The 25,962-nt window shown below is 58.0% G+C and overlaps 2 protein-coding genes across 13 annotated transcripts in view; one reads left to right on the forward strand and one right to left on the reverse strand.

Annotated features, from left to right (window-relative positions):
* The window catches only part of MARK2 (microtubule affinity regulating kinase 2), a 59,297-nt gene extending 39,461 nt beyond the window's left edge, over window positions 1–19,836 (forward strand). For 3 of the 11 annotated variants that reach the window (XM_032639597.1, XM_032639596.1, XM_032639595.1), the window contains 18 exons: window positions 4,263–4,442; window positions 4,683–4,736; window positions 7,431–7,479; window positions 7,794–7,859; window positions 7,949–8,019; window positions 8,239–8,295; window positions 8,994–9,230; window positions 9,670–9,789; window positions 9,890–9,989; window positions 10,067–10,179; window positions 11,152–11,284; window positions 11,466–11,647; window positions 11,972–12,069; window positions 12,872–13,033; window positions 13,675–13,932; window positions 14,973–14,999; window positions 16,991–17,035; window positions 17,656–18,016. In XM_032639597.1, the coding sequence (XP_032495488.1) occupies window positions 4,308–4,442; window positions 4,683–4,736; window positions 7,431–7,479; window positions 7,794–7,859; window positions 7,949–8,019; window positions 8,239–8,295; window positions 8,994–9,230; window positions 9,670–9,789; window positions 9,890–9,989; window positions 10,067–10,179; window positions 11,152–11,284; window positions 11,466–11,647; window positions 11,972–12,069; window positions 12,872–13,033; window positions 13,675–13,932; window positions 14,973–14,999; window positions 16,991–17,035; window positions 17,656–18,016 (2,268 nt within the window). In that variant the 5' untranslated portion in view covers window positions 4,263–4,307. Of the gene's footprint in view, window positions 1–4,262; window positions 4,443–4,682; window positions 4,737–7,430; window positions 7,480–7,793; window positions 7,860–7,948; window positions 8,020–8,238; window positions 8,296–8,993; window positions 9,231–9,669; window positions 9,790–9,889; window positions 9,990–10,066; window positions 10,180–11,151; window positions 11,285–11,465; window positions 11,648–11,971; window positions 12,070–12,871; window positions 13,034–13,674; window positions 13,933–14,972; window positions 15,000–16,990; window positions 17,036–17,655 lie in introns of all 11 variants that reach the window. The other 8 variants (XM_032639594.1, XM_032639598.1, XM_032639590.1 and 5 more) reach the window with 7 other exon arrangements.
* A 187-nt stretch (window positions 19,837–20,023) lies between these two features.
* RCOR2 (REST corepressor 2) lies at window positions 20,024–25,379 on the reverse strand. 2 transcript variants are annotated; one of them, XM_032640397.1, is made up of 12 exons: window positions 24,530–25,379; window positions 23,746–23,802; window positions 23,370–23,450; window positions 23,079–23,131; window positions 22,830–22,991; window positions 22,598–22,722; window positions 22,434–22,503; window positions 22,129–22,344; window positions 21,687–21,764; window positions 21,494–21,551; window positions 21,125–21,357; window positions 20,024–21,003 (listed from the first exon to the last, which is right to left on the reverse strand). In XM_032640397.1, exons 1-12 carry the CDS (start codon window positions 24,654–24,656, stop codon window positions 20,689–20,691), a joined length of 1,575 nt encoding a protein of 524 aa, XP_032496288.1. In that variant the 5' UTR covers window positions 24,657–25,379; the 3' UTR covers window positions 20,024–20,688. The 2 variants fall into 2 exon arrangements, with proteins under 2 accessions (XP_032496288.1, XP_032496289.1); XM_032640398.1 differs by lacking the exon at window positions 21,125–21,357 and having other exon boundaries at window positions 20,034–21,003.
* Window positions 25,380–25,962: the final 583 nt, after the last annotated feature.

Raw genomic sequence — 25,962 nt, forward strand, 5'->3', positions numbered from 1 at the left:
GGTCGAATGAGCAGGCCCAGCCAGAGTGAAGGGAATGGGCTAGTGACAGGCAGAGGCCCAGGGAGGGCGCACGAGTGCTACAGTGAGGGGAGATGGGTCTGGGGCGGCCGCCCAGGGCCGGTGCCCAAGGGACACTTTTCCTCCATTCCACAGTGCCCAGGCTCACTCTGCCTCTGGCCAGGGAGTACCTGCCTATCCCCCTTCCCAGCTTGGCCCCCTCCCGGCCCCAGGGAAGTCTCAGGACACTCAAGGCCAAACCTGAGTGCAGAGCCCCAAAGCGTGAGCTTTTCTAGGGGAGAACTGTTGGTCAGGGCCTCCAGCATTAGGGAAGGGGCCCTGCCTACCTGAGTCAGCGCCGGGCCTCTCGGGGTGGAGGCTGTCTTCCGGGCAAACGTGGCAACATGCCTAGGCTGAGTTCTGAGATCCAGGTTGAAGGGCCCATTGGATAGAAGACTTTTTTTTTCATCCTCATGTCCTGCCTTCTCTCCTCTCGACTGAGGACCTCAAAGCTGTTTAGGCCCTAATTCTGAATCAGGCCTGCTTAGTAACCTGCGTGTTCTGCCATTTGGTTCCAAATACTGCCTCACAGGGTGACCCCTTGTTCTTTCTGAAAGCTGCCTGACAGCCGTGGTGTCTGCTTTCAACAGACTGGCCTCAGACCTTTGGGGCCTGCCTATGGTGTGAGGTCAACCAGAGCTTTGAGGATGTCTGGTGTTCCGTGTCTTACTGTGTGCAAGGAGGATGGAGGTGGGGGGCAGAGCATGGCTCTAGCTAGATCCTGCTTAGTTGGCCCAGAAGGGCAGCTAGTCTTCAGCCCCCCACCCTGTTGGTGAGATCTGGGTCCAGGTTACATGGGCCTAGTCGAGAACCAGGGATGGGACTCTCTCTCCATGATAGCCACCCACACCCCTACCTCCTCTTCAGCCTTCAAAGAAGCTGCCTCTCATGGGGCCTTGGTCCAAGGAACATTTCCTACTAGAGACTTTCTCCTTTCTCTGCTTCCTCACCCTGTCCCACATCCCTGCTGTGGGAAATATCTCACAACATAGAAGAGGCAGAAGGGGGTAAGAGAAGGACTGTGTCTTTTGAGTCCTGAGAGTTGGGTAGTTCGGTCCTGAAAGGGGAGTGTGTGACTTTTAGAGCAGGGGATCAAAGAGCACGCACCAGTGTTCTCTGCTTCCTTGGGTTCCAGACAAGCAGAACCTTCTCTTTGACTGTCCTGGATACCTAGCTTGGAATCAGCCCTTCACAGCTGCCCTGTCGAGTCCCCTCCTGTGAAGGTTAAAGGTGCCGGTGTAGGCCAGGTGGCTGATGCTCAGCCGGGACCTCTCCCCAGCTGGGAGGGCCAATACATAGCATCTCTTGGCCTCCAGATAGGCTGCAGCTGGCTTAGGAGGGCTTGACTTAGATGCAGAAGTCTTGTTGACAATGAGACTTCCGGCTTTGCAAATAGGCTTTGTAGTATTTAGGAACTAAAAATAGTGGTATTCATGGTTGTTCTTTTTTGAGCATTGGATAAGGCATTTTACATATTTTCTGTCACCTAATGAATGTGAAATAGGGACTACTTTATCACCACTTTACAGATAAGGAAACTAATGCTAGTAAGTGGGGGAGCCAGGACTGGAACCTAGTTCTGTTGGACAGAGCTCCTCGGCACCCACTAGACCGTCTCCTGACACCCACGTGTGGGATCATCCCACGTTGGTCATCTTTTAGATGACTTCCTTCCTGCTTTGTAATAATCTCATCTCCATCTTAAGGATGTTGTTGATAATAATAGCGTTAACATGTGTTGAGTGAGCGGCAGATTCGGGGCTTGAACCTGGCAGTTGGTCTCTGCATCTGTACTCTTAAGCACCCCTCTCTGTCCCAGTAAGGAGGAGGGTTGTTGCTGTTCCTTGAAGTTCTGTGTGCAGCTGAGCCTCTGGGTGTGGGGAGGATGCTGTCCTGCTGGGCAACACAGCGGGAAACGTGGAGAGGGATGGGCAGAGCAGAGCTCGCGATAGGCAGTAGGGTTCCCAGATTTGGCTTCAGGGAGCAAAGGACCCAAATCCTCAGGTAGACACTAAATTCTCATTGCAAACTTTGAGGACTTGGGGACTGTCAAGACCCTGTTGCCTTTGGCTCATATCCTCAGAAAACAGGAGAGTGACAATTTAGGAGGTGATTTAGAGGTTGCCAAGGAAACTTTTCACCCATCTTCCTATCTTGGAAGTTGGGGCAGAGGGAAATGTTTTCCTACTCATAGCCCCTTAGGGCTGAAAAGCAACAGCTTGGGGAAGCATGCTTCTTGCCAAGGAACCCTGGACAGTTCCTTGGGTGGTAGCAAGAAGTCATTTCTTTTCTCTGTGGTTTTTGAGGGCTTCACTTAGAGCCAGAAAAGGACCGTGAAAGGAAGAATTTTGAGTCACACTTCTCTGGTCGCCCTGCTCCCTCCGGACGGTTTCCTTGGAGTCTCAGGGCAGCTCTGGGTGGCTCTGCGATGAGGCTGTGGCAGCGCTTTACCCCATCCTGCTGGAGCAATGGCGTCGGGTGTTCTGGAAGAGGCACATCCGTGCTCTCGACCAGAGTCAGGCCAGACGCTCCACAGTGTGACTGTTCACCCGTTAGAGTGTACAGTTTAGTGGCTTTTACTAAATTCTCAGAGCTGTGTATCCATCACCACAGTCAGCATTTCATTAGAATATTTTCGTTACTGCAGAAAGAAACCTCACAGCCCTTAGTTGTTACCCCTAAGTTCCCTCACCCTCTTCAGCCCTCCTCAGCCCTAGAGTAATCTCTTTCTTGTCTCTATGGATTTACCTACTCTGGACATTTCAAATAAATGTAATCATATAACCTGTGGTCCTTTGTGAGCAGCTTTGTTCACTTAGCATAATGCTTTCAAGGTCCATCCATGTTGTAGCATATGTCAGTTCTTTTTTTTGTTTTTAAGTTATTTTCTCTCTTTTTTGTGGGGGGCGGGCGCTGCGTTGGGTCTCCGTTGCTGCGCACGGGCTTTCTCTAGCTGCAGTAGGCAGAGGCTACTGTTTGTTGCAGTGTATGGGCTTCTCATTGCGGTGGCTTCTCTTGTTGCAGAGCTCCGGCTTTAGGTGCGCAGGCTTTGGTAGTTGCAGCATGTGGGCTCAGTAATTATGGCTCGCGGGCTCTAGAGCACAGGCTCAGTAGTTGTGGCACACGGGCTTAGTCGCTCCGTGGCATGTGGGATCTTCCCGGATCAGGGGTGGAACCCATGTCCCCTGCATTGGCAGGCAGAGTCTTAACCACTGCGCCACCAGAGAAGTCCCTTCTTTTTTTTTTTTAATTGCCAACGAATATTCCACTATGTGGATATTTCACTTATCAATTGACAGACATTTGTGTTGTTCCCACTTCTTGGCTATTATGAATGTGTGATACTACGAATGTACATGGGTGTGCAAGTTGCTCTTGGGTATGTAACTAGGAGTGGAATTGCTGGATCACATGGAACTCTACATTTAGCCCTTTGAGGACTGTATAGGTCTTCATACAGATGTATGTTTTCATCTGGACCATACCTTTTTTGTGTTATGTTTATATACCTGTTGGTGCCAGTTGTCATTTCTGCTTCCTCACACCCTTATTTGAGCTATGGGATATCTAAGGAGGGCAGAGGGTGGCCTTGTGCAGACCCTGTCATTCCATGTTCATTGCACAAGTATTAATTGAGCATCTACCATAATCCAGTCTGTCTAGGTGCAGGGATGTATCAGTGAATAAATGATACATGTCTGTCTTCATGAGCTTCCATTCTTGCTGGATAGACAACAAATCAATGTAAAGTGATACATAGTAAAGAGAAATGTAAAGTGTTGGGAGGCAGTGAGTGCTTTGCAGTAATTCTGATCAAGCTCGTGCGACTTTGAGATGTAGCCTCATCAAAGTGGGAGGACGGTAGACGGCGCTCTCCCACACGAGGTGGAGGAACTCTTGGGTTGTTACAGCGGATGTGTTGCCAGGCAGTGGAGCCAGTGATGGGACAGCTTAGGTCCTAAGCTCCAGCGCCCACAGGATGTTGACGTTGGACCTTAGGCTGTGCTCTTTTGGCGTGAAGGTGGGCGCTCTTCCCATCTCCTTTTATCCCACTGCCTTATGATTCTTTCTTTGCATGCCTACCAGCCTCCTGGAGTCTGCCCCCATACCCCAGCCTCTTGCGCTTTTTGCAGAGAGCTAAGGGCAGTAGTATGGGGAACCGGAAGGGCAGCATACTCAAAGGTGTACATGTTTCTACCCTGCAGCCCACCTTGGGACACCTCGACTCCAAGCCCAGCAGTAAGTCCAACATGCTGCGGGGCCGCAACTCAGCCACTTCTGCTGACGAGCAGCCCCATATTGGCAACTATCGACTCCTCAAGACCATTGGCAAGGGTAACTTCGCCAAGGTGAAGCTGGCTCGGCACATCCTTACTGGGAAAGAGGTGAGCTTTGGGGTTGGGGACGTGGCAGCATCTCCCAACTGTTGATACGCCAGCAGGTAGTAGTGGAACTTCTACCACAGCCAGCCTTTTGTTTATCAGGCAGAAATGAGATCTGAACAGATAGGGGTGCTGAGAGGGATAGGGCCAAAAGGAGGCAGAAATATAAAGGAGGAAGTAGATTCGAGTCCTGAGTTTAGCCTGGTCAGAGAGGTAATCTTGGGCTTTTTATCTCTTGTTCAGGTAGCTGTGAAGATCATTGACAAGACTCAACTGAACTCCTCCAGCCTCCAGAAAGTAAGCACACAGTACCTCCTGTCCCTTTCTAAACCTCTGTCAGGAGTTAATGATCTGCTGACCCCATTTGGACCTCCTCTTGAACCCCTAATTCAGAATCTCTGGTCGTTGCACTGTTCCCACCATCCCTTTCCGTGGCTCTGCTATCTTTAGGGTTTGGGTTGGATCACCTGTGTTGGCGCCTCCTGATTGAGCTTCCTGGCCACAGGCACTGGCCCTTTTAGAAGTCTTTCTGCCCCTTTCCTGCCCCTTGGCCTACCTGTCTGACCTACTTCCTGCATCTTGTTTTCTTCTGGCCTGTGACCAGCCCTATGCAAAAACACATGTATATAGCCATTACTAGAAACACATGCAGTTAACTGTAAGATCTGAATGATCCCGGGGAGTGGCTCTAGAAGTACAGGGATAAGAGGAGGCAGAGAACCTGCCACTGGATTCTGTGCCAGCTACATTTCAGAGAATGGGTATGGAAGGCTGGGGTTTTTCGAAACTAAACTCCAGTTTCAAGCCTCTTACCGTACGTGCAGATTAATGACAGGTCCTCCCAGTTTTCCTTCTCACTTCTAGGCTTCTTTTGACTAACAGTTGCAGAGTCCTTTGCATGTAGTTTTTGCTAGATGAGGTTGAACTTTCCTTCCCTTCTTGACTTACAGTGGAAAACTGAGGTCTTACTTAGCTGGTCGGGGAACCCTCCAGGTGAGACCACATATGTAGGAGTGAGAAAAGAAGGCTTTCATTTGCAGAGGAGGGACGGCTTACCAGTGACTGGTTGGTGTAGAACTGGAAACTGTCTGCCCTCTGCCCCCACCCTGGGCTCCGTCAGTTAGGGGAAGGAAGAAATCTCCCGTCAGGCTCCCAAAAAGCTGTCCCTATTCAGGTCAGTCAGACTTCCTCATACTCCAGCTGACCCTGGCTCAGATTTTCTGACCTTGATTAACCTAGTTCTTTGCATCTTGTGGCAGATTGAGTTTTTCTTTTCACGAGCACATTGTTACTTGAGTTAGGAGAGGGCATAACCTGATGCTAACAGCCAACTACAGTGAGATTGGGAAGCTTGGGACTGGAGGTTGGGAGCTGTTGCTGAGAGAGACACTCACAGAATTAGTGTGAGTTGAGGTGCCCTGACATGCTGACAGCCAAAACCAAGGTGTTTCCTATTTTTTGTTACCCCTGGGATCCCCTCAGAGTTCTTTGACTCAAAGGAAACATGGCTGTCATCACCAGGGCTTCCCTGCTGCTGGGAGCTTTCCGGAAGAAAGGGAAAGAGGGCTACTCTTGACATGTTGGCTCAGACCCCACAGAGCAGAAGCCAGCCTGGTGTGGGCCGTTTGGTCTTTGGAGCAGTTTAGCCTGCCAGAGTCAGCTAGGCCGTCTCATTTCCCACCTCTTTTTTCTCCCGCCTCTTCCTGACGGGCTGGAGGCGGCAGCACCAGGCAAATGCAACCATTTTTAGGGCCTTTGAACTCACGCCACTGCCAAGGCCAGCCTGGTTCTGGCCAGATCGCTCTGTTTAAATTTGATCCCAGCAATGATCCCTAAAGGACAAACGCTGAAGAAGCCATCCTCTTCGGGGTTCTAGACAAGCTCAGAAAACTCCACGCGCTCCTAGGAGAACGCCCTTTCCAGGCCCATTATTGCCCCTGAGGTGGCGTCCAGGATTTTTTGCCTCTTCATCCAAGATAGCTATTGGGCCTGGGAAGAAAGCAAGAAAAACCTGGGCCCTAACAAGAAAAGGGAGCCAAGGTCAGAATCAGGTTCTCGAAGATTGGAAAACCTGTCTCTTCTTTTCCTTTCCAGCCCACAAAAGCTCTGGGATCTCATTAAAGGAAAAAAAAGAAAGATGTGTTCACTTTTCCCCATAAAATAATAACCTAAATTAGGTCTCCATACCTCCCCTCTCCTTAAAAACAAAAACAAAACACAACACAACTAGTTCTGCTCTTTGTGCAAACGGTGAGGCCTAGAAGTTGCAAAAAACCCCACCTCCAGTTCTCTGGCCCCCGCAGAGGGGATGGAGTTCATTTCTGTCATCTTTCTTCATGGAAATGTATGGTTTGGAGTCCCTGATTTTGTTTCACAAAGAGAGCGTGAGTGTGTGGAGGTGGATTTGATTAAAATTGGCATCAGCTATATATAGGAGTGGCTTCTTCTGTCACCACCCCGAGGCCCAGGAGAGAAAGGCGTACCCACTAGTGCAGAGCCCTCTGACTTCTGTAAGTCAGAAGGTGGTGGGCCCCTTCAGAGGGGCCCCTTCAGAGCTCCCCTACCTCTTCACACAGACCAAGCTAGAGTCTGCTTTGTCAGTGAACTGTAGAAGCAGTTCAGGTTCTAAATGTTCATGTACGTGGGCTCACGCTCCCTCTTTCAGAGGCATGCAGCCAAAACCCGTCTGCTGTTTGGGGGCTGGATTTGGGGAGACAACACCCAAGGGTGCAGCTGGCTCGTCCAGATGCTGCCCCTGAGGGTACAAGTCATGAGAGCCCAGCTTTCCTCGCACTGACCCTTCTTGCTCTCCTTCCCCGCCATGTCCTTCTCAGCCACTGGGGATGGGCATGGAGGATCTGGACAGCTACTCTATTTCTTTTCCCTGCCTGTTTTCTCTTTTGGAAAAAGAATCTTAGCAGTGGCTCTGTTTGGAGGGGACCTGAGGGGAGCAAGCTGAGCAAGCATGACCCCTGGTATTTTATTTTCCAGCTGTTCCGTGAAGTAAGAATAATGAAGGTTTTGAATCATCCCAACATAGGTGAGAACCAGTCATCATTCCTTTCCTCTTCCCCCACAGCAAGGCTCCACTTCCCAGCATGTGGCCCTTCTCCCTGAGGCACATGGCCTTCTGGAGTCCGTAGTCTTCAAGGATGCCTCTGGGGAGCCCAGCTCAAGATCCAGCTCTGCCTCTGGAGCACAGGGCTGTCCTTAGTGGTGTGGCTGCCTCGAGAGGAACCTGTCTTTGGGAGAGGAGGAAACTTTCTGATTCCTAGGATGCCCCTGTACATGTTGGGGCTCGATGTGTGGCCCCTGCTGCTTCTCTGACTCATAGCTTGGCCTTTTCTCTTGTAGTTAAGTTATTTGAAGTGATCGAGACTGAGAAAACTCTCTACCTTGTCATGGAGTACGCTAGTGGAGGTAGGTATGGAATTGCCTCTTCCTACTGTGTCCCCACCTTCCCCAGCCCCAGCAAGCTCTGATGTAGACCCTGCCCCTGTCACTTGCAGGAGAGGTGTTTGATTACCTAGTGGCTCATGGCAGGATGAAAGAAAAAGAGGCTCGAGCCAAATTCCGCCAGGTGGGTGTGACTCCCTCCATGGAGTGTGGGCCCGACCTCTGCTTTGGGGGGTTTGGCATACAGGGAGGAGCTGCCTGTCTGTAAGCGGCATCTGGAGGGTCCTTTGGGCTTTGCTTATCTATGTGGCTGCTTCGAACTCGGTCACAGGATCACAGCTCCACCAGCCCCTGTAGCCCACCTTCAGGTGCCCCTGAGCTGACCGCTCTTCCTTCCTTTCAGATAGTGTCTGCTGTGCAGTACTGTCACCAGAAGTTTATTGTTCATAGAGACTTAAAGGTAAGGCGTGCTCTCATCTCCAGTGTCTTTGAGTCAGGGCTGGGTCATTCACCCTCTGTTAACTGTGACATAACCATTACACCCTGAGTGTTCAAGGAAACACCAGCCTTTAATTTTTGGGGGACAATGAGGAAACCCCTAGGGCTGCTTCTGACATAGGCCTTATGACTGGACTTAGGATCCCATTCCAGCTAGCGAGGAGAGGGTCTCTGCCATTTCACCTCTCAGCCCTTCACCTTCTGGTGCAGCCAGGCATGGCAGGAGGGCTGCAGGCAGCCTGGCGGCTGACCGAGGAAGCAGTGCTGCCTGTTCCACAGCTGCGTCACAGCTGCTTTGCAGACGTGCAGCAGACTCATGTCTTTCACTGAGCTGTTAGCATGTGAGACTACCTAGGAGTCTTCCTGGCCCCTGCGTCCTCGCAGATGTGACCGTGATTAACCCAGGCCTGACAGGGAAGCTTTGCACAGCTCACCGCGTCTCTGAGCCTTCAGATCCCAGCTCTCACCGGCCTGCGCGGCCCTCCTCCAGCCCAGCCCAGCCTCTGCACACTGACTGGAGGCCTGCCCTGGAGTTGGTGGGAGAAGTTCTAACATTGGAGATGACTTCCTGTTTGTTCTTCCATTCCGCTCAGCTCCTTCCTGTCCGGTGCCTTAGTGTGATCCACTTGGTTCCCTGACGTTTTCCTTCTTACCTCCCAGGCAGAAAACCTGCTCTTGGATGCTGATATGAACATCAAGATTGCAGACTTTGGCTTCAGCAACGAATTCACCTTTGGGAACAAGCTGGATACCTTCTGTGGCAGTCCCCCTTATGCTGCCCCAGAGCTCTTCCAGGGCAAAAAATACGACGGACCCGAGGTGGATGTGTGGAGCCTGGGAGTTATTCTATATACACTGGTCAGCGGATCCCTGCCTTTTGATGGACAGAACCTCAAGGTGGAGTGAAGTGCAGGCTTAGATCATTTGTACTCTCATTTCTTCTCTTGGCCTCTGGTTTTATCCCCGACCTCTCACCTTTGCTGCTTTTCTACATTTTTCCTGAGCCAGAGCTTCAAAGAAGGGCTTGCAAAAGGTAGCAGCTATTAAAAGCCCTCTGCATCCAGCAAAATAACCTCAGTTCCTCTCTTGAGGGCTGGGATAAATTGTATGTCCGTTCACCCCTCCAAGGTCCTCAGAATTGCAAGCCTCGGGCTGATCAGGCCAGAGGGCGTGGGGTATTTGACATCGCCGCCTCTCGAGTGAGGTGCCTTGTCCCAGGCTCTCTGCCTCTTAACCATATTTCATTTATATCTGCCTGGCCAGTCTTAAACTGTCAGGAGCCTGGATATTAGGTTCCTTCCCTTGGCCTTGGGTGATTTAAATTTCCCTCCTACAGGAGCTGCGGGAGCGGGTACTGAGGGGGAAATACCGTATTCCGTTCTACATGTCCACAGACTGTGAAAACCTGCTTAAGAAATTTCTCATTCTCAATCCCAGCAAGAGAGGCACTTTAGAGGTGAGCGGCCTGAGCCCAGCTGGTAGGAGGTCCTGGGTTCCCAAGGAAACCTCCAAGCTGAGTCTTCCTCTCTGCCCTTCCCCTTCCCTTTACTCCCCAGCAAATCATGAAAGATCGATGGATGAATGTGGGTCACGAAGATGATGAATTAAAGCCTTATGTGGAGCCACTCCCTGACTACAAGGACCCCCGGCGGACAGGTGAGGCTGTGCTGGGCCGTGAGGTTGAGCCTGCCTAGGACTCAGGACCAGCCTTAACTGTATGTCCCCCCACGCAGAGTTGATGGTGTCCATGGGTTACACACGGGAAGAGATCCAGGACTCGCTGGTGGGCCAGAGGTACAACGAGGTGATGGCCACCTATCTGCTCCTGGGCTACAAGAGCTCCGAGGTGTGTGCCCCCTGCTCCATTCCCCGTCCAGCCAGCCTCTCTGTTGGTAGTATCCCCATGCTTCTAGCAGCTATTGAGGGCAGAAGCTCATCTCTGAGTAGGTGTGCTCTCTACTGACTAATTTTAAGCCTAATCTCTGGTGGTGCTAAGGTCCCCTGACTTTTGCTTTCGCTAATTTCCATCAGTAGTTCAATAGGGAAGCTGGTGGGGTCTGGGCCTGGGTCTGGGTTTCCATACGGGTGAGTAGATCTGGCTCATTCTGTGTTGGTTAGACTGGGTCTAGGTCATTCTGGCTGGGTCAGTTCTGTGTTGGCTCTAGAAGTCTCTGACTGTTTCGATATGTTTGTGTCTCTCTGTATCTGGAAGTCTGGGTTCCTGGGTGCTCTGTGTCTGTCTTTATAGGAATCTTGAGCCTGTGTGTTGCTTCTGCCTAGAGCTTGTGTCTGGGTATGTGTATCTGTGTGCGTGTACGTCCATCCTCCCGTCTGTGCACCTGGAGGCTTCGTGATGATTGTTCTGCTCGTATGGGTACCCATGTCTGCGCCTGAATGCCTGGGTCTCTGTGGGAGTAGGGCCTTGTTCGCCATCTGTGTGGCCCCACATCCACTCGTGGCCTCCCCGTCCTGCGCTCCGCCTGGCGGTGCTGGACGCCCTTTCTTGATTCTTGACTTAGCCTGTTCAGGAGGTGTTGGGGGGTGTCTCTGAGTCTGAATGTGCACTCTCGTGTGTGGCGTGTGTATCCCACTCTGAGGGCGGGGTTCTTTTTGGGGAGGTTGGTGTGTCTTTGACTGTGTTTTTCAGGGTCTGTGTTGGGACTTGTCTCCGTGAGTGTTTATTTAGATGCACGCTGGTCTTGCAGGGGGTATGTCTCATGGGAGCCTGGGGTGGCTTTGTGTCAGGCAGGAATGTGTAAGTGGGATCATCCATAGGCAACTCTTCGTGACCTCTGCCCTCCCTTTTGTGTTCTTGCAGCTGGAGGGCGACACCATCACCTTGAAACCCCGGCCTTCAGCTGATCTGACCAATAGCAGTGCCCCTTCCCCCTCCCACAAGGTACAGCGCAGCGTCTCAGCCAACCCCAAGCAGCGGCGCTTTAGCGACCAGGGTGAGTACTTCTGGGAACTGCAGGTGGGGGACTCACCCCTCTCCTGATGGGTTCTTGGGGCTTTGGATGACACAGCTGAGTTTCCATCCCTGTTCAGCCCTTATTAGTAGCATGTCCTTGGGCAAGTCACTTAACTTCCCTCCAACTTGCCCTTACCCATTCCCACTGTCCTCTGGCCCAGCAGCTGGTCCTGCCATTCCCACTTCTAATTCCTACTCTAAGAAGACTCAGAGTAACAACGCAGAAAACAAGCGGCCTGAGGAGGACCGGGAGCCAGGGCGGAAGGCCAGCAGCACAGCCAAAGTGCCCGCCAGCCCCCTGCCTGGGCTGGAGAGAAAGAAGACCACCCCCACCCCCTCCACGGTGAGCCACGCCCACCCCCTCCCTCCTCCTGGCCAGCCCCACCTCTCCTCCCCATCCTCCCGGCTCCTGCTGTGGGGCCTGCCCTCTCCAGGCAGCTCTTTCCTTAATGCAGACCCAGCTCCCTTTGGCTGCCTACCTGACCTTCCGCCCCGGGGCCACTTCAGCTTACTGTAGAAAACCCTGCCCCACAGGGTAAAAGCGAACTCCGTTCTTTTCCCAGCCCGACTGCTTGTGGTGGAAGGGGGAGGGGGAGCAGGTTTTGTGAACCTGCCAGTAGAACACTTTGGTTTTCTGTGATACTACTCTGCCCTTTATTCCCCACAGAACAGCGTCCTCTCCACCAGCACAAATCGAAGCAGGAATTCCCCGCTTTTGGAGAGGGCCAGCCTTGGCCAGGCCTCCATCCAGAACGGCAAAGACAGGTGAGCAGGCCTGGGCCCTGCCTGCCGTATTTCCCGGGAGCCACCTCTCCCAGCGGTGACGTCTGTCAGCAGCACCGTCTCCCGTCCTGCCCCCCTGGAGTCCCATCCTGGCTCTGTCCAGTCCAGCCTTCCACACGCCAGCACCTCCTCCCTCTCTCCCCACCCCCCTCCTCCTCTCCCCTGTGCTCCTGTGACCGCTCCTTACGGTGTACCGAGTATGACTCCATGGTCATCTCAGCTGCCTTCTTGCTTCTTGACTGCAGCCAGGGCGTGGCAACTGCACTCTTCTGGGCATCAGTGCCTGAGGGGCCCCAGCTCAGGGCAGGACCGAGAGATGCCCACCTGAAGCGTGTACACATTGAGGGTGACTCTAGCTGTGCCCATGAGAGCAGAGCCCCCCTAACCTTGACCGTCATGTTGAGTTCCTGGCTCCTTGTCTTCTGAGCTTAACGAAAACTCCCCTTAGCAACACGCTGCTCTTTCTGGCGACGACACATCCTTGTTCTTAGAATTTCTAGGAGACCAGTGCAGCCCGGAGACAGTTGCCTCCTGTTGGCTTTCCTGCACTCTGGGTTTCCTCCCCTAGGCTCTGGCCTGCCTCTCCTTCCTTGCTGTGCCCTGCACTTCCCAGCCCTGCCTCCCTCGGCTCTGACTCGTGCCCCGCTGCTGCTGCTGGGCCTGACGTGCGTCCCGCCGAGGCTCCCCAGCTCTGGCCCTTCCCGCCTTGCCTGTGCTTCCTAACCGGAGCCTCCTGCCCCCTCCCACCCCTAACCCAGGCCTCTCCACTGCTTTTGTCTCCTAGCCTAACCATGCCAGGGTCCCGGGCCTCCACGGCTTCTGCTTCCGCCGCGGTCTCTGCGGCCCGGCCCCGCCAGCACCAGAAATCCATGTCGGCCTCCGTGCACCCCAACAAGGCCACTGGGCTGCCCCCCACGGACAGTAACTGTGAGGTGCCGCGGCCCAGGCAAGTGTGCTGGGGCAGCTGATACACCTGCTGCCCTCAGCCCACCCCCGCCCCCCCACCCCCCACAATTTCTTCCCACCTGGGGGTCCTGCTCTGTTTTTGGCATCTTAGCCACAAGAGATGGCTGTCCCCTGCAGCCAGGAAGTAGAGGACACAAAAAATAGCTTAATGCCCCTCTTTTCCTCCAGTTCTCCCTCTCAGAACAGATATGCAAGAAGCCGTCCCGAGGCTCCAGAAGGAAGCCTTTTTGTTCTGAGCCTTCCTGGACTTCCTTAGGACCCCGGGGACAGTCAGCATCACAGGGACTCAATCCTTGAGGGTTGGTCAACATTGTCCCCTTGAGGTTCCAGACTGCCTAGCTCCCAAGGAGCCTCTTCTCTCCTTCCTGTACTGCTCTCCACACACGTATCCTTCCCTGCCTCCCCTCCCTCCCCCAAACCATCTCCTTCCCCCTCCACCCAAACATCTTCCTTACTGGTGTCCTCAGTGGTCACACCCCTTCCTTCTGTGTCCTCTGTGATGGCTGCCTCTGCCCTAGTGTCCCCCTTCCCTTTCCCATGCCAGGGAGCTCCAGATGCTCGGTGCTGATGGCTTTCTCATGCCCTGACGCATTTCCCCGCCCCCCACCTCTTTTCTCACAGCACAGCCCCCCAGCGTGTCCCTGTCGCCTCCCCCTCCGCCCACAACATCAGCAGCAGCGGTGGAGCCCCAGACCGAACTAATTTTCCCCGGGGTGTTTCCAGTCGAAGCACCTTCCACGCTGGGCAGCTCCGGCAGGTGCGGGACCAGCAGAATTTGCCCTACGGTGTGACCCCAGCCTCTCCCTCTGGCAACAGCCAGGGCCGGCGGGGGGCCTCGGGGAGCATCTTCAGCAAATTCACTTCCAAGTTTGTACGCAGGTGAGTAGGGGGCCTAGGGCGGCAGAGAGGCTGAGGCCAGGCCTTCCACCTTGCCTGGGGGTGGGGATGAGGACACCTGGGGGTTAGAGCTGGGATCAGGTCCCAGGGTTAGAAACCTCAGGAAGCCTAAGAAATTGAGTCTTTGTTGGCACCTGAGATGCCCAGACCCATCCGTCCCTCTCAGGCCTCCCCAACTCCTTGTTCTCTGGCCCGAGCAGATGGCCGATGCCGCCTCCTCTCTAGGAGAGTGTGAACTCAGATGCTAAAATAAAAGCCCCCCTCGTCTCTCCTGGGTTCCCATGGAAACTTATATTTGGTGACGCAGCTGCAGAGTCATGAGGCCTGAGCCAGGCTGGGCCGGCAAGGAGAGTTTCTCCTGGTCTCTTGTCTTGCCCCCTTTGACCTCCTTTCTCCCCACCCAGTCGGTTTTGTCTGGCTGCAGCCACTCGCCGCTGCCACGTTCCTCTGCTGGGGGGCTGGGGGTTGCCAGGATGAAGGCCATAAATGAAATAGCTGGTGGGGGCCTAGGATGTCTCCCTTGCAGCCTGAGGCACTCTGACGCTTTCCTACGTGGGAACCAGGGTGAAGGTTCTCTTCGTGAGGTTTCTCACGCCTGGCCCCTGATGACCCAAAAGGACAGCGTTGATTCTTGAGGTGCATCCAGTAATGTGGCCTCTTGGGCTGCTCCCTGTCTCCATCCCACCACTTCCTCAACCATCTTAGTGTAGCTCAGGAAGCAGCAGGAAGGAGCCTTGGAGAGAACAGGTTTGCCTGCCCTTCCTCCTGCACTTCATTCCACTCAGCTAGAGTAGCCAAGCCATGCCCCTTTCCAGCCCCGGAATGCAGGTGTAGGGCTGCAGGGTGGGGCGTGAGCAGATTGGGATGTCTGGGACTCTAGTCTCGCTGAGCGGCTCTTCCACAAGTGGGGTGACCCTTGAACCTGTAAAGCCCACTCCCCACCTGCTTATCCACATACCGTCTTGTTGGTTTTTTTTTTTTATTTCTTTTTTTATTTTGTCTTTTTTTGTTTGTTTTTTTAGAAATCTGTCTTTCAGGTTTGCCAGAAGGTAGGCGTTGAGCCCGCTGTGTGTGCGTCTGTGTCCTGTGTCCTGCCTCCATCACTAACTCGCCTTTTCTGGCTCTTGCTCCCTCCTGCATCTGCTAAACCATGTCTGTGGGGTCCTCTCTCTGCCATCTTAAAGGGATGAAGACGGCCTCTGCCTGGGCGGCCCACAAGGCCACGTTTGCCCACTCAGGGCAAATGACTCTGAAAACGATGGGCCTGTCCCCAAGCAAGGGGGACCTTCTCAGGGAATTCTCCCTTTAAGATTGTCTCCTTCCCCCCAGTCCCCTACCCTGGGTTTTGGTCACAAGCGCGTTGGGCTCCTTTTCCAGCCCTTTCTCGTGTCTGTGCATGCGCTCTGAGGAAGCTCCACCGGGGTCGAAAGTGCATCTGGGATGGTATCTCATTCTGGGTCTCCTGGGCTTCCCCTTCCCTGGTGCCCTGAACTTCAGGGCTGTGTGGCCTCTTGCCCCTGTCCTCTGGGATGGCAGGACTTTGGAGGTACTGCCGGGACACTGGGGTCTCAAGACTTCAGCCTGATGCCTCCAGGCCCAAGGAGCCTTTGCCTCACGAGCGGGGCACAGCACCCCCTTCTGGCAGCTCCTGCAGAACTAGGCCGACCCCACCCCCACCCCAGCGTACCTCCTGCCTCCAGACGTTTCTGGATGAATCAAGCCGCGTCCTCTCTGGGCTGTGTTCTCCAGTTATGGCCTGTGACTTCCGAAGAGCCAGAAGCTGGGACATTCTAGGGCAGGGGCCGTCTACCCCTAAGCCCTGGCCAAATAGTGGGAGATCCCCCCTCCCTCAGGCGTTTCCCTTCCTGGGCCAGGTCCTGGCTCTGCCACCCCTGGCCCTGTCTTCATCCTCTCTGGTGGCCTGGGTGGGCCAAATACCAAGCTGAGGACCAAGGGCCAGGTTGGGAGCCCTGGTTCCCCAAGGCCGTCAGCCCAGCCCCTTCGGTGCCCCAGCTGACAGAACGACGGCCAAGACAGGGTGTTCAGGCTTTCCCCCTTCCACCCGCTGCTCGCCACCCAGCTCTTCACTGCATGGCTGGCTGTTGACTCATGGGGCCCCAGTGGGGGCCTGCCCTGCAGGGTACCTCCACCCACAGGGCAGGAGCCAGGTGGGGCCGGAGAGAGCAGCCAGGCTCCTTCCCCTGCACGGCCCAGGCTCCCTGTTCGCAGTGCACTTGTTTGCATTCGTGTGTCTGTTGTGTCTTTGTGTTCCTTTTACATGTGCTGCCGCTGCTCTCTCTCACTCCTCCTTACATCCTTGCCCTCCTCTGCACTCCCCAATTTCCCAGCTCCAGGCACCCATCTTCCAGCCAGGAGCTGGAGAAGCCGCTCAGCGGGGCCAGACCTCTTCCCCACCCACCCTCCCAAGGTGTCTCCCCTGCTCTGCCCTCTGTCCTCCCTTCTGTATCAGCAGATGGCCTGGCAGGCAGGGGAGTTATAAAAGAGTGGGGGAGGTGGGCTTGTCTACAGCCGGCCTCAGGGCCCATCTCCTCCCCGCCCCAGTCCCAGGCACTGAGCCCCAGGCGTACTCAAAGCAGGTCCGGCCCTTGGCCGTTTGAGCCTCCTGAGAGAGACCTCTATTTATCTCCCCCCCCCCCCCCGCCACCCCCCCGGCCCTTCCCTCCAAGAGGACTACAGTTCTGAGACCCGCTCAGGGGGCGCTAGTGCAGAAGCCGCCCTGCGCGAGCCCTGGCTGTGGGCTGTGTGCGCCATGCGTGTGCCCGCACGTCCACACCCTCCTCCTCCCCCGGCTCCTCCCGGCACCCGTCTTTGAGAGTGTGGGGAGGGGCAGGCCCCGCGTGCTGGGCTCCCTGTTGGAGAGGGACAGTTGAGCTGCCAGTGTGAGGTGCCATGTTGGCCTGCTAGGTGATGGGCGAGTGGCCTTTGGGCTTGGGTCCCGCCCACCCACCGGCGGCACCTCCCCCGGACCCGCCCTCACAGAGGTCCCAGCACTAAACTCTCCCTCGCTCTGTTTTTTGAGGAACCTGAATGAACCTGAAAGCAAAGACCGAGTGGAGACGCTCAGGTGAGAGGGGGCCGGAGCCAGCGCCCGCCCTGCCCGGGCCGCCGGCCCTGCCACGAGCCTCCCACTCCTCTTCCTTCTGCCACCCGGCTCTTCCTCCCACGCTTGCGCCCTGTCCTCCCCCTCTTGGGGCCTCCCTTTCCTCAGAGGACCCCCACAGCCCCGCTGCAGTGGGTGTGGGCCCTTCTCCTCAGGTCTGGTGTGTTCTGGAAGCAAGAGCCCTGCCTGGGCCGGGTGGTTGGGACTCTAGACTCCTACCCCTCGACAAGCTCACTTGCCTGTGAATCAGTCACTTCTTTCTGTCCAGTCTGTGAACTGCTCAGGGCTACTGAGCGCGTGCTCCCCTTTCTTCCCTGACCCTGCCCTCTTCCCAGGAAAGCATGGCGCTGTCACCTCGTCACCCCCTGCCAGGGGCTGGCTTCTCGCCTTCTCTGCCCTGAGAGACGAGACCGCCCACCCCTCTCGCCCTCCCTCTGCTCCCTGGGCCAGGTCTAACGCTCCCTCTTCCAGCACTGCCGCCTCCCGGGCACCCTCCCGCTCTCCTCTCTGGTCTCGGGGTCCATCTGCCAGGGGGGCTGTCCTGTGGCTGGGGCGCCTGACGCCCGCCTCTGCCCTCTCCGCAGACCTCACGTGGTGGGCAGCGGCGGCAGTGACAAGGAAAAGGAGGAGTTTCGGGAGGCCAAGCCCCGCTCGCTACGCTTCACGTGGAGCATGAAGACCACGAGCTCCATGGAGCCCAACGAGATGATGCGGGAGATCCGCAAGGTGCTGGACGCGAACAGCTGCCAGAGCGAGCTGCACGAGAAGTACATGCTGCTGTGCATGCACGGCACGCCGGGCCACGAGAACTTCGTGCAGTGGGAGATGGAGGTGTGCAAACTGCCGCGGCTGTCTCTCAACGGTGTTCGGTTTAAGCGGATATCGGGCACCTCCATGGCCTTCAAAAACATTGCCTCCAAAATAGCCAACGAGCTGAAGCTTTAACAGGCTGCCGGGAGCGGGGGCGGCGGGGGCGGCCAGCCGGACTTAGCTGCCGGGGCCGGCGCTCCGCCTGCCCGGGCGGGACTGCAGAGACGGATCGGTGTGTCTCCCCTGCTGGCACTTCTCCCCTCCCCGCCCTTCTCAGTTTCTTCTTCCATGTTCGTGGGGGTTGGGAGACGGTTCTCTCCCCCCCACATTTACCCCTGCCCAGATAGTCCCCCTTGCCCCCTCTCTCCCACAGGAGGCAGAGGAAGGGGCGGGAGGGGTGGGGGCGGGGCTCCCCTCGGTACTGCGGTTGCACAGAGTATTTCGCCTAAACCAAGAAATTTTTTATTACCAAAAAGAAAAAAGAAAAAAAAAAAAAATCCCAGCGGCCACCTTTCCTCCCTGCCCCATTGGGACAGTCGAGACTGGATCTGTGGGGTTTCCCGGGAGGGTGGCTCAGGGCTGGAACACTCTCAGGCAAGAGTGGTGGAGTTCCCTGTCAGGCCCTCCGCCAGGCCCACTTTGGGCTTCTCCCCTCTCCTCTCCTCCTTCCCCTCCAAGCAAACCACCAGAGGTGGCCTTCCCCGACCTCAGGCCCCTGGGCTGGAGGCCTGGGCGGCTGGGGGCTGGGGGCAGGGGTGCCGCACAGCCCTGAAGCGGTGGGACTGGCGGCTGCTCTGGGGCTGGCAGGCTAGGCGCGGGGCTCAGCCTCCCTCCACACTGTATCCTCTGCCCCTCCTTCCCCAGAGGCTGGGCATTTCCTTCCACAAGCTGCTGTGGGGACTTTTGTTCCCCTCCTCAAAAAGTCTGTGCCATCTTCTCCCACCCCCTCCTGGGTAGAAGGCGGGGCTGACCCCAGGGCTGGGAGAGGGGAGGGGACCGCAGGGCAGATGGGCTCCTCGGCCCCCAGGGGGCCGCCTGGGCTGCTAGTCTCCAGAATAGGGACGCTGGGCATTCTCCGTTCTGGGAGAGCCTTTGTCTGAAAGCACAGCCCCCCTCGCCATCCCTCTCCCCACTGCTCCCCTTCATTGGCATTAATCTGGGCACCAGCTAGTTCCATAGCAGTGACTTCCCTCACCACTCATCTCTCGGCCTTGCCTTTTCTTCCTCACACTGTCGCCCCTCCTCTCAGGAGACACTGCCCGGGGGCCCCCGTGGCCGGCCGCCTGGCGGGAGGCTGGACAGGGCAGCAGGGCCGGGAGCCTCTGCCCTCCACAGGGTGGGGGGCACAGATAGGCCAAGTGACTCCCAGCTTGCTAACCTCTGCAGCCAGCGTGGGAGTGGCTGGTTATGGGCGCTTGGCTGGTGGCAGCCGCCGCATCCCTTAATTTATTTCTCTGCTGCTTCTGTTCTTGAGAAACTGGGGGGGGCGGGTCCTGAACAGAGGCTGCCTCTACCCTCACCTGAGTTGTACATTTTTTGTGATGGGTTTTATTTTTTATTTTATTATTTTATTTTATTTTTTTCTTTTGATTTATGATGACTCCACTCCCACTCATCACCCCACTCCCAGGCCTGGCTCCCTGGCAAGTCGAGCCCTTGGTTCCCAGGAAGGGGCCTCGCCAACCTCAGCCCTCCTGCCCCAAGCCCTGAATGCGGGCTCCGGCTCCCACCAAGGGCTCCCCTCCCTTCTTCCCTCCCCCCTCCTGCCCTATGGAACAGCCCGGGTGCTCCGAGGGGCCGGGAGGGCAAGGCTTGGCTCCCAAAGGGGGTGGTGGCCAGGGGCTGGGGGGGGGGGCCTCCCAGGCAAGGTGGCCCCTCCCCACCCAGCCCCCCCTTCCTGCACTTAGTTTCTCCTCTGGATCAAACACGTAATAAAGAGAATGTTTGGAATCTGAGCTGCCTCCTCCTGTTTCTTCCTACCGGGCAGGGACCCAGTCCCCCTGAGCAAGATGTGGCCCAGCCTGCCTGCCTCGCAGGGGAGAACTGATTCCTGTCTGGGGCCTGGGGAAAGGCCGGTCCCCACCCTCATGGCACAGACATGAAGCAAAGCCCAAGACCCTTAAACCAAAAGGGAAAGAGGATTCAGTGAGCTTGAAGGTTTTATTTATTTTTAAAAAACATTGAAAAATAAACCCATGTCTGCGTATGTTCCCAACCCTCCTTTCTCTAAACTTTTGGGCGGTGGACACAGTGGGCACCCTCAGGGCTCCTCGGCACTTTCCACCCGGCCCCCTGAAGACTGGAGAGCTACCTCTTCAGCCTCTGCTGCTGTCAGGCCCCAAGGAACCTTTCTGCCCACTTCCCCCCTCCAGCTCCCTCCCCACCTCACCCCAGACTTATTGCTAAAAGAAGGGGAAGAGGAAGAACAGCCAACACACTAAACTGTCCTCTCCGCCCCCCCCCCCCCCCAGGCTATGGTCACTACCCCCTACACACGAAGGGCAGGACCCCTAGGCCAGGCCCTGGCAGACTAGGAGGCAGCCGTTCCAGTCCCAGCCAGGAAAAGTACCCTCGGGCCAGCTCAGAAGGCCCCAGACCCTGGCTGGGGTGGGGGTGGAGACAGGCTGGCTGCCAGAAAGACGTGCAGAACCCGCGGGGGTCCAGGCTGTGCCCCCCGTCGGCAGCGCTGGGTCTTCGAAAGACCTGGCGAGAGCTCTAGTCTCTTCTGTCATCAGTGAAGCTGGAGGTCCCCGAGGACATCCGGCAAAGGGGTTCTGAAGCCTCCGGTTGGCGGAGGACCTCGGGGCTCAGAGCGAGGGTGCTGGAGGCTCCAGGGGGGCTCCAGCCAGGGTGGGTGCAGGCTGAGGGCCGGGGCGGGCACCGTGGCGGGAGGCAGCCAGGGCAGGGCGGATAAGAGGTGGTGGGGGCTGGTTGGGGGCCAGCCGGGGCTGGAGGAAGCGGCCCTGCTGGAGTGGGGGTGGCTGGCGGAGCAGGGTGGGAGCCGTGGGCAAAGGTGGCCTCAGCAGTGGCGGCGGCTGGGACAGCGAGGTGGGAGGCGGAGGAGGGGGCGGCGCAGGGGGCCCCGATCGGGGTCCTGATGTCGACACAGATGTAATCTGGACCTGAGAGGGGCGAGAGAAGAGTGAGAAACCAGGCTCAAGCACACCCTCAGCCCAGTCTAAGGATGGAGGCAGTTCCTCTCCTCTGTTCTCTGAAGCGTCTCGCTCTCTCTCCCCTTCTCACCTCATCGTCTTCCTCCAGGGCTGGGGCTGGCAAGGGAGCCCCTCTCCTAGCCTCCTCCATGGGGACCGGGGGGGCTCCAGGGGCCCCATCCTGCTCGGCCTCCCATTCCTGCAGCACCTCTTCCAGATTGAAGCGGCGCCGGTAGCTCACAAAGAAGGTCTTCACCTGGGTCAGAGTCTTATTGCCAATCACCTCTGCAATAGCCCCAAAGTCTTTGCCATACCTACGGATGGCTGCAAGGGTCAAAAGGGCAGCAGGTGTGAATACCCCCTTAGAACTAGTTACTTCCCTGATCCTCCCCCTCTGCCCCAGCTCCTCGGAGGGCAGGAGAGACTCCTGGGGCCCTCTGTTCTCCCGAGGCTCACCCACCTTGTACTGCCAAAAGCTGCTCATCCGTGGTCCAGCGGGAGTTGAACTTGGTGTTGGCCTGGGGAGCAAGGAATATATCCTTGAGACTCAAAAATATGGGAACAGAGGCCCTGCTACCCAAGAGAAACTCCCCTTTCTGCTGTGCCACCAGAAGGACCCCCCTCCTGCACCCAGACTTGAAGCGCAGCCTCACCTCAGGGGGGCGGAGCGGATCGATGCCCCCCTCCAGGGCTTGGCGGAGGCTGCTGTTGGTCTGTTTCATGCTTTGCACCTGGGAAGGCAAGGCAAGGAAGGGACATCAAGTTCCAAGCCAGGGAGGCCGTCAACAACAACCCTCACCAGGGCCCCACTGCCCAGCAAAGCTCTTCGCCACCCACCATCTACCTCATCTCTCCCTCACAGCCATTCAGTAGGGGAGACACTGGGGTTTGCCCCTTTTCAAAGACCAGGTTTGTTTTTTTTTGGTTTTTTAATGTCCGGAAAAGAACGCTAAGTTACCCAGAAGCCCAGAGGATGGGGCAGAGGCAGGCTTGGCATCCACACGACCTCCCTTACACCTCCAGCTGCCCCCCATCATAGTTCCCAGCTGCCGACTGTCCCCTTTGCCTGGCCCCTTCTTTCCTTGGGCCCCCCACCTGGCGCTTGAGGGAGATGAGCTGGGAGTCGAGGCCTCGAAGTGTGAGGTTGGCAAGGTCCGGGCTCCCTGACACGGCAGTGAGGCCCTCGGGGCTCAGGTACATGCCCTTGGGAGGGCGCCGCCGAGTTCGCAGCGGATGGTGGCGGTACTGAGACCCCTGGGCCTCCTTCTTTCCTGGACCTGGGCGGGCATTCAGGGGCCGAGAGGGCAGAGGCTGCCAGGGAAAGGAGAGGAGGTGGGTGGTGCAGAGCCCAGGGAGAGGGCGGGCAGGCGGGCAGGGCCAGAGGAGCTCTGGGACCTCACCTCTCTCTTGGGGTCTCCAGCGTCCGGCTCCCCCTCACTCACGGCTCCTCGTCCCTCTTCAAGCTCATCACTGCTTACACGGGGGCCAAGGCCAGGTAAGGCAGGGGCCAGGGCCCCCAGGAGCTCAGTTTACCCCCACCCAGAGCCTCCCCCGAGCCCCCCACCTGTCTTCTTTGTCCTTTCGGCCCCCCAGCCGCCGAGCCTGTCTGTCCATCACACTGGTCCGGCTGCGGGTCTTCTTCCAAGAGTAGTAATACTTCACCAGGCTGGGTATCAGCTTGTCAGGCAGCTGGAGGGGCAACGCCAGAGGCTGGGGCCCACCTAAGACTCTGGGCCTCGGGCAGGCTTAACAGAAAGAAGGGGCCAAGGAGCACTGGCGGGGGTGGAGGGCTTTACCATCTGCTGGATCCGCTGGAAACATTTGCCGTGGAAGCCGAAGGCCTGTTCAAACAGCACCTTGTCCTCTACCGTCCACTCGTCCGGAAACGGGGTGAAGTTGGCCAGGTCAGCCAGCGACTTCTCTACGTCGTGCTTATGCCACAGGAGCATGCCCAGTGCCTGGCCCAGGAGAGGGGACAACTCAGGCTCAGCTGCCCGCAGCACTGTCCCGTCTCCACCCCGAATCCCTGCGAGGCCAAGGCTCACCTGCTCGATGTTGTAACCATGCTTCTCCTTGGCCATCGCAATGTACTTGTCAACTGCAGGGGCGGGAGGAGCCAGGTCTTGGAGGAGGGGTTACAACCCCTAAGCCAGGCCTGCCTGGAAAGGGGTATGCCCCCAGGGGCTAGGCCCCTGAGCCTGAGCCCCAGGGCAGGGGCTGAACCCACATACCTCAGCCTCCAGCCCACTTCTGAGAAGAGCTGGCTGCCAGCTGGCATGAACCCCAGGCCCCAGCTCCCAAGGGTATGCATGAGCCCAGGGTCCCACCCCACTCACGCTTGGCATCTGACACACAGTGGTTGGGCGACCACACCAACATCCCCTTCAGCTCCTTGTTACTGTAGCGTGCGGGGCTCTCTGAAAGGCAACGGAGCAGAGGAGGGAAGACATCATCAGCCTGGTGGCGCTGGCCTGGACCCACGGCCAGAGGGCAGCGGAGGAGTGGGGCCCGCGAGGTGAGGCCCAGAGGGGAAGGAGGGACAGAGACCCAGACAGGAAGGCAGAGCAGGAAAACTAACCATGCCACAGGGCCGGCCACCCACCCCCGCCTGTCCTTACAGTGGGCGCCAGCCAAGGGTTCCCCCAGGTGGGGCTCAGGGCCAAGCCATGGGCCCTCCAGTCCCCTCCCTTCACAGCCTGTCCTGCCACTCACCAGGCTTGCACTCCGGAATTACGGCCTGGTAATTGGTTCCAACGCGGATCATGCTGTCTGTGGAGCCGGTGGGGGGTGGGGGGAGGCAGTCAGGACTCCAGGGAGGGAGGGAGGACGGGAGGATGTGGCGGGGGAGGTGGCTGGCCTGGAGTTCTCCTTCCTGACCACCCAGGGCCCCCATCTTCCAGGAGGCTCACTTTTCCCTGATCTTCCCCTCAGTTACCCTCAGCCACAGAAGGAACTGGAAAAGGGAGAGACCTGCCTAGCCATAGCCATGGGGGGTGGGGGAGAGGACAGGGGCCAGTTTTCAAGCCCAGGCCCAGCAGAGCCCTTTGTTCTGGGGGGGGGGGGGGTGAGTTGGGGGGGTTGGAGGGCTGCCCCTAGACCTGGACCACAGCCCTCCTGCAGAGAATCCAAGGCTCCTCCCCACCACAGGAGCCCCACAGCCCGGTGTGGAGGTGTCTTTCCAGTTCCTGCCCCAGTCAGACCTCAGTCCCCTGCAAGGTGGCAGGGTACGAGGAGCCCAAGCTGTGAAAGGGAGGGACGCCTGAGTCCTTCGGGGACTGAGGGCAGGGAGCGGGCAGGCAGGACCGCCTCCTCGGCAGCTAGGGGCCCAGCCTCCAGATTCCCTGTGCCGGCTTGGGGGAGAAGCAAGGCACAGGCTCCAATACAGGCAAGGCAGGAACCATCCGTATAATACCCCCGTGGTCGGCAACTCTCCCCCACGCCCTGCTCCGCGCTCCCCCGGGCCGGTGCGCCTTTAACCCTAGGCCTCCGGGCTCACCGTGCGAGTGCTCCTCCTCGCTGCTGTCATCCTCCGAGTGGGGTTGTCCGCCGTTGGGCGCCGTCTTGGCCCGGCTGCGGGACAGGATCCCGGAGCCCGCGCTCGGCTTCTCCATCACCGAGGGCATTACCCCGCCCAGCTGCCCCGGGGGGCGCGGGAGCCTTCGGAGAGCAGCGGTCGTTGCCGCGCTCGCCTGGGGTGCCGTGCCCGGCCCGGCCTGGAGAGGTCGCCACTGAGGCTACGAGAGGCAGGAGGTCAAGCGTGGCTAGGGTCCGGCGGGGCAGGAGCCCAGCGGGCAGCCCAGCGCTCTCCGCGACCCCCCCCGGGTGAGGGTGTCAGAAAAGTTTGTGTAGAAGTGGGGTACGCGGGGGATGAGCGCAAGGTCCGGTGGGGCTGGGGCGCGCTCGCTCTGGACGCTCCACGGAATTGGGGCTCCCCGGAGAAGTCTGGGCACTCTGCCCTCGGAGCGCCCTGGAGCCCCAATGCCCGCCTGCCCACGCAGTTCAGCGAGCGGGCGCTGCGGCGCGATTGCCGCCCCCGGCGGGCTCCGCGCCTCTCGGCTGCACCAGGATGCCCCAGTCCCCGGGAGGGGACCCCTGCCCGGACCAGACCCCTGCCTGCGACGGCAGCCGGCGGGGCCCCGGCGCTGGCGGTGGCGGCGGCGGCGGCGGCGGCGGGACGGCGCGCACGGCGCGCGGTGCTGGGGCAGAGTTGCCGGGAGGCGGGGGAGCGCAGCCGCGGGCGCCGCCTCGCACCCTCCCCGGCGCGCTCGCTCTCCACGGCGCGCTCGGGCTGCTGCTCGCTCGCCCGCTCTCCGCCGCCGCTCGCTCCTCGCGCACACAATGAAGCTGCTGGCAGGGAAGTAGTGCCGGCTGCGGCCTCAGCACCCCTCCCCCAGCCGATGCCTCCGCCAGCTGAACATCTGGCCCTGGGGTGGAAGGGAGGGCCCGGGGGGCGGGGCCTGGGGGCCGGGGCTAGACCTCCAGGGGGTGGGGTCAGGACCCGGGTGGAGAGCGCTTTCCTCTACGGGCCCCCCGAGCTCCCAGACTTGCCCCTGGGGGAGACCACCCCCTACCCCCGAGGAGTAGCCGGGGGTCAGCCCCACCCAGGCGCACACCAGCCCCACACACCAGTGGGCTCGGGTTACCGCCGCCTGCCCCGGGGGCCCTGAGGCCGCCTGCCCGCCCGCCCGGGTGGAGCCCAGCTTTTCCTTCCATTTCCCTTCCTGCCAAGGAACTCCCCGCCCCCCTTCCGCAGGGGGGACCCCCCCCCCTTCATGCGCCCTTGGGGGCCAGAGCGGATGGGAGGCCGGACAGGCGAGGAATGAATTCCTCCAAGAGCTACCGGGCCAAAGCCTGGCTTCTGGTGCATCTGTGGGTCCCCAGGGGTCACCTCAGTTCCCTTTAACTGCTGCAGCGCGCACCCCAAAACAG

The sequence above is a fragment of the Phocoena sinus genome, chromosome 8 (genome assembly GCF_008692025.1).
Source record: "Phocoena sinus isolate mPhoSin1 chromosome 8, mPhoSin1.pri, whole genome shotgun sequence".
NCBI classification, from domain to species: domain Eukaryota; kingdom Metazoa; phylum Chordata; class Mammalia; order Artiodactyla; family Phocoenidae; genus Phocoena; species Phocoena sinus.

Bases quoted from the DNA above. Each gene is read 5' to 3' on its own strand.
- RCOR2 (XM_032640397.1), bottom strand. From the start codon at position 24,656: ATGCCCTCGGTGATGGAGAAGCCGAGCGCGGGCTCCGGGATCCTGTCC. The intron at 23,451-23,745 runs GTGAGTGGCAGG...GTTGCCTTTCAG, and splicing joins AATTCCGGAGTGCAAGCCTG to AGAGCCCCGCACGCTACAGT. The intron at 21,552-21,686 runs GTGAGGCTGCGC...CTTGCTCCCCAG, and splicing joins ATCCGCTCCGCCCCCCTGAG to GCCAACACCAAGTTCAACTC.